Below are 6,544 nucleotides of genomic sequence, written 5' to 3'. Positions count from 1 at the left end.
GCCGCCCGCCGCTCGCGCGCGCCCCGCCCCCCACAGACGTCGTCAACCTCGCAGACTCCGACTAGGTCTCTACACATGATTAGTTTTATTTTTTACTAGCTGTTCCTTGGCGGCTTCATCCGCGTAAAATTGTCAAAATTTTATTTTATTGTTTACATTTGTCAAATTAGCAACAAATGTCAAAATGACATGACATGACCTTAGCAGTCTCTCTTGATGTTGGCAGCAACTTATGGTCTTTGCCACATTAGGGTTTTTATCCAAAATTAGGGGGTAAATCCCCTAAGTTTAATGGCGTGAAAATAAATAGCCTAGAACGTGACGTAAGTGTTAGACTTTTTATTGAATAAATAATTGTTCAAAATTTATGCTGTAATTGTTGACATCTTGGGCAACAGAGAAGTGTGTGTTTACGCTTTATAATATATAGTATAGATAAGGATTATGGTTCAAGTTTGAAAGTAACGCCAGTGGTGGAAAAATTGAGGACCTAAAGGTTAGCGTGGTATGGACATGTTATGAGACGAAACGATGGGGACATAAACCAGAAAATGTTAAGATTGAATGTGGATGGCAAACCGAAGAAAGTATGGATGGATTGTGTGAAAGAGGATATATTTAAGAAAGGAGTGGATTCAGATATGACGGCTGATAGAGATGTATGGAAGAGCAGTACGTATTGTACCGACCCTCCATAAGGGATAAGGGCAAGTGGATGATGAGGAACTTTGGTTCCTTAAAACCATTTGGTCCAACTTTATAAACTACAAAGTAGTGTTTGAGTTAGAGACGCATACGAAAAATAGGAACTCTTAAAAATCAGTTTTTTTTTTATTTTAAAAAAGTTACGTTTAGAAAATGAACCAAGCGATAGGATCGCTTCTAACATATTCATGTAATATGAAATGAATTCTAGATATTTTACAATATTGTCAAAGTTTAGGCAAATAAAAAACAAAAGTAACATATATCCTTTTATTTTCAGGTCAGTGTATAGTGGACATGTACAGTGTGTGAGCACAGTGAGTGTGGACGTGCCGGCTGACGCTACATACATATCAAGAATCTCTGCATTTAAAACAACTAATATTTAAAACATTTGTACTCTCATTATTTAAAATAGAGAACAATACAAATGTACCGGAATTGGAAATTATCAGTATTTACACTGCGCAAACATATTTCGAATCACAAAATTTAAAATTATTTACATAAATATTGCATCAAAAGTTAAGTTTTTTCCTATAAGATTTATGTTATGCGCAGTGCAAACAGGACTTAATCTTAGAATCTACGCTTAATAAAGTTAAAACTAAAAAATGTATAGAAAAAAAATGGTTCTGATACTTAAAAGTTATTGTAAGTTTTAACTTTGTTAAGCATAGATTTAAAATGATATAGTGGTTTATAATTAAATGAACTATAATATAATCACATATGAGAATCTCCATTACAATTTTTTAGCATACAGCGGAAGCCTACGGCATGATCTTAAAATTATATAAAACTTATATAAAAGCACTGTATAATATCAAAAATCATAACGGCACTTTGAATCTCAGATGTAGACTTTCATGGCGATGAGAAAAAACTATTATTGTCCCTTAACAAGAACACTTTCACAGTCCAGTGACACCAATGTGGGGTCACTGTAAGAATCTAACAAAAGCCGTGCCCCCACAATAGACGCACATCTCCCAACAAAAACTTGATAATGTTTAGTTCTTGTGGTTTTAGTCAATGACTAGTACAATTTCAAATTAAAAGTCAACTTATACAGGGATGTTTCCTGTTGGACCGATCCGATGGGAAATATCCATTGGGTCGATCGAAACTGTACAATCGATCAACCTAAAGGGAAAAAATCCCTTTGGGCTGATTGGTGGGCACATTATGTTGACATTAAATTAAACCATATTTTGCCAATATGGACTGTGAAAGTTAGTGTAGAATTTCATTGCAGTGACACATTTTACATACAAGTGTCATAACAGTGAAATACTACTATTATATATAGGGGAATGTTTTTAACTATATCTTTCAGTACAGGAACTTAGTATAAGATGTGTATGTGGGTAGTCTAACTGTTCAACTCTCGGACTTAACACATTTAATGCCACTTTGATCATGTAGAAAACTGAACTTGGTGGCATTGAATGTGTTAAAATTTTTGCACCTACTGACTTATAATATTAGTTTTAATATTTTTTTCTTGGTTTTTAATTTCGCTAAAATCCCACATTTCTAATTAATCCTTTTTAACACTAATATATTGTTTTAAATATATGAAAATCATACAACTTGTTGATTTGTTAGTTAACAACATAATTCTGTTGTATTGATTGTTTAAGTACAAAATTTATAAATAGTAAGATATTCTCCATACATTTTTACTATCCTGCAAATAATATAAATCACAGTATAATTAATACATACAATCATTAATTAAAATTGAATATTGTAAAATAAAATTTTGTAACACTCATTTTATTTAAGAATTCGCAAGCAAATTGTTTAATTGGTTATTAAATTAAGATTTTATTTTAAACTTTTTAACTTTAATGGGCCAATAAAAGGTTGCTTTTGAGTGAATTTGCTCATCGCCATTCCCTTTCACTATATCAATATATAAAAGTAATTAATATCAGAGTAGGCAATCTTGTAATTTTCATATTAAAAGAAATAGCGTAAATCTATAGAAATAGTTGTAATGGCCTATCCTAAATGTGTATTTCTTCATAAATATCATTTTATACTTGACTTTATTCAGATGTTTGGTAAGAACAAAACATGACAATTTCATATAATGTTTATTTCTGTTGATTTTCTTATTTAATTTCTGTTGTTAATTAATCTATTGCAATATTGTTTAATAAAAATACAATAATACTATAAAAAATTGAAAAAAAGTGTATAGTGATTTAAATTTTATAGAAAAATAATTCAATAAATGTGTAACAACACATTCCATTATTTATTTGATTGAATAATTATTTTATTAAACATTATTGCGATTCTGTAACACATTTTCTATATGCACAAATAACACTTTGCAATTGTTTTCAACAATTATTATTTTATTTATATAATGACTATAAATGTAATTGCAGTAGGCAGTGTTAGGTTGATTTTAATCTTTATGTATTGTATAACCCAAAAAAGATTTGCATTAAGTGCAGAAGCTAGTTTTTGTAAAATTCATAAAAATTATTTACAAAAATCTTAATAAAAGCCGTTTACGTAAATGTACACATGATTATTATTGAATGTTGAATTATGAATGGTCATACATTTAGGCCTTTCGTACACAATCTTCGAAACTAAGTACTTTCGTCGCGAGTATCGCCGTGCAACACAATTTTGAAGTATTTACGAATTTACAATATTTAACTGTATTCGTTTAAATCTGATTTTTTAAATCTACTGAATGTATAAGTGCACCAATCCTTTTTTAACTAACATTAATTAATTAATGGTTTTCTAACTTGAATAGTCAAATATTAAAATTAATTTTTATACAGCCTTATATTGAAATAAAATCGATTGTAGATGCTAATGCCATTTATAACCTCTGTATCAAATTTAAAATTTCAGGTACTTAGGGTGAAACAGGTAGCAACTGATTATAGCGACGTGTCTGTGACATAGAATTGTGTCTCTTAGCAACCAAAGTCTTGGTTTCCGTTGTCTTGTGTGCGAAGGGCTTTATTTTCCAATGATTATGTATGTTTACAAACTCTGATGTGTTTTGGGTTATACACGCAATAACTGATGCATTGTATTGTGTTTAATTTATTAATTCCGTCACTATCGGGCGGTTTAGTTGTGATATTGCCTAATATTAAACATTTTTCGTATACGTTTATTTTTTATCTAAGTCACCATTGTGACGTTTATTATAAGATTTTGGCAATGAGTATAGTTATATTTTAGATTAAAATGAATTGTACCTAACCATATGACAGTAGTGCAACTTGAATGAAAAAATCATTATATGCTATGAATGTGAATTTATTTTTAGTAGAAAAATTTATGTTTACCCTAATAAGACTTTTTTGTATTTAAAACTCTTGTGCAGATACTTAAAAAGAAAGAAAGCCATTTATGTTGGGTTTTCACAAAATTCGCAAATATAAAAATTGTATTATCAAATGTGAATTTGCATTTATTCAATTATTTTAACAATAAAATGCAAATATTCATAGTGTATAATGATTACAGAATGATTTTTTTTTACTCAATTTTGTATTCAATCAGATGTCATAGGGTTGTGTTATATATATTTACACAAATTATTACTGAGCAGTATTTTATTTAGATTTAAGGTTATTTCTCCGTACTGATTTATGTTGCAAGAATCAAAGTTGAACTCTTTTCATGAATATAACTGTTATCAGAAGCGCCTGAGAAAGCTTTGTGAGGGACTGCTGTAATTGTTTCATTATTTATGTAATATATAATTGTAACTGTAGAAAACTTCCTATTATTTTGTAGTACAATTGAAGTATAATAAATGATAATTCTAATTATATTAGTTTTATTGACTTATCCACTTATTCACCTTATAATTCAATGGACATGTAATTAATGTTCCAATTAGTCATTTTTTTTCAAGTAGATTAGGTACAATTTATTTTTTTATAAATGTTCAGTTTGTTGGCCAGAGAAACAAGTTTCTGATGGACACTTTTTGACACTATATCACATTATATTTAAGCGATAACCATAAGATGAAATTGTATTGAAATAAAATTAAATACTAAGTAATGTTATATTAATGATGATTTTACTCACTACATATACTTAAGGCTTTAAATGTTTAAATTAGGAACCCCTGTATCAACACCAATAGACACTTCCATATATCGTAATAGTCTTTGAGCTAATGACAAAGCTTCATGTTGCACAAACACATTTGCACTCAACATGTCCAAATTTTCTTCCGTAGAAAATGCTATTAAATCACTTGCACTGACTGCCATTGCATTTACAGGTGCTCCACCAGCATTTACTAACACAACTCGACGAGCTCTAAGGTCAGGATCGACCTGACTCAATGCATTCTTAGTCCATTCCAAGCAAAACAATATATTTGTGTCCATAGCTAAAATAACAAAGTCCATTCCCATTTTTCCTGTTAAATTTGATACTTCGACAAGTTTCTCTAAATCGAAGGAACGTAGAGTTATAAGTTTCCATTTATATGTACCTTTTGTATGTACATCTGTAAGTGCTTCAGCAATTCTCTCTATAATTTCTACATTCGTCGAAACAACTACAACTGTTAACACATTTTTACTTGATAAAGATCCCACCCAAGGTGCAACTATTGCGTCTTCATTATCTGAAGACATTTTAATCAATCAATCAATTAAAAGTAATTCAAGAAGTTTCTAATTTTTCAAAATAACTTCAACGACTTTTTGAACTTAAAAATTGGAATTGACAAATGACATTGACATGACTCGAAACAAAAAAGTTGTTGTGGCTACAGAGTAGATATAAGGGTTAAGATTTTTAGAGTGATAAGTACTTTCCTTAGGTATGAATTCAGAACTGAATTAACTTCGTCTTGCTTTACTTCCTTATCAAAACAAAAAAAAACAACAAAGATAACTAAAAGAAAAAAAGAGAAAAGTTTACTTTTAGTCTGCCACCACTGACGTTTCAACTTTCAATTTATTTGGTGGGAAAAACCAAAACAAAATAGGAGTTGTACCTAAAAGTTTACGTAAAAAAGTTATTTATTACAAGTTTCTTGTTTCCACAATATGCGACGTCGGGATGAAAAATTTCCCGAAAATGGCTTTGAAGATGGTGGAGGTTATATGCAAGTTAAAATTGCGAAACTGGAAGCTCAATTTTCTAATTGCGCTGGGAAAGAAGTAACTCGATTGTCTAATATATTTAATGATGTAGCAATTTACGTAAATGGTTTTACAAAACCGTCTGCCGATGAATTAAAAGAACTCATGGCTCAACATGGTGGTATTTATCATACTTATCAACGAAGTAATGACTTTATAATTGCTTCTAATTTACCCGATACTAAAGTTAAGAATATGTCTCTTTCCAAAGTCGTTAAACCTGAATGGATAACTGACAGTATTGCTGCTAACAGTTTGTTAGACTATAGAAATTATTTATTGTACAAAAACTCACGAACTCAACCACAATTAAACTTCAACAAAATAATTGCAACAAAAATTAAAACTGATGAAAGCCACTTAAAAGATGACAAGGACATAGAACGGAATTTAACTACTGAAAATTGTGCTAAAGAAAACAGTAAAATGTTGGATGCTTGTACTACTTCTACTACAGACACAAAACCTGTTTTAAATAAAGTCAATAAAAATGATTTAGCTAAAACAGCAATCGATCCAAACTTTATAACAGAATTTTATAATAATTCAAGACTTCATCACATATCTCAGTTGGGTGCTTTCTTCAAGCAACATGTAAATGATTTAAGAGAAGCAAGTGATTTTTCTTTTCCTGCGCGAGCTATTCTAAAAAGTAATATTAATTCTTCAAGCACTAC

General features: G+C 30.0%; 2 protein-coding genes across 2 annotated transcripts in view; one reads left to right on the top strand and one right to left on the bottom strand.

Annotated features, from left to right (window-relative positions):
- Positions 1-4,062: 4,062 nt before the first annotated feature.
- On the bottom strand, positions 4,063-5,455 carry LOC106108760. The gene has a single exon (XM_013290020.1). It carries the CDS (start codon positions 5,352-5,354, stop codon positions 4,812-4,814), a length of 543 nt encoding a protein of 180 aa, XP_013145474.1. The 5' UTR covers positions 5,355-5,455; the 3' UTR covers positions 4,063-4,811.
- A 193-nt stretch (positions 5,456-5,648) lies between these two features.
- LOC106108719 (DNA repair protein REV1) overlaps positions 5,649-6,544 on the top strand; it is a 3,107-nt gene continuing 2,211 nt past the window's right edge. Inside the window, exon 1 of the mRNA XM_013289980.1 lies at positions 5,649-6,537. Within this exon, the coding sequence (XP_013145434.1) occupies positions 5,772-6,537 (766 nt within the window). The 5' untranslated portion in view covers positions 5,649-5,771. The remainder of the gene's footprint in view (positions 6,538-6,544) is intronic.

Source organism: Papilio polytes, unplaced genomic scaffold (assembly GCF_000836215.1).
Source record: "Papilio polytes unplaced genomic scaffold, Ppol_1.0 DF821400.1, whole genome shotgun sequence".
Lineage (NCBI taxonomy): Eukaryota > Metazoa > Arthropoda > Insecta > Lepidoptera > Papilionidae > Papilio > Papilio polytes.
The sequence above is the reverse complement of the archived record's forward strand: the minus strand, read 5'-3'. Positions and strand labels throughout refer to the sequence as shown.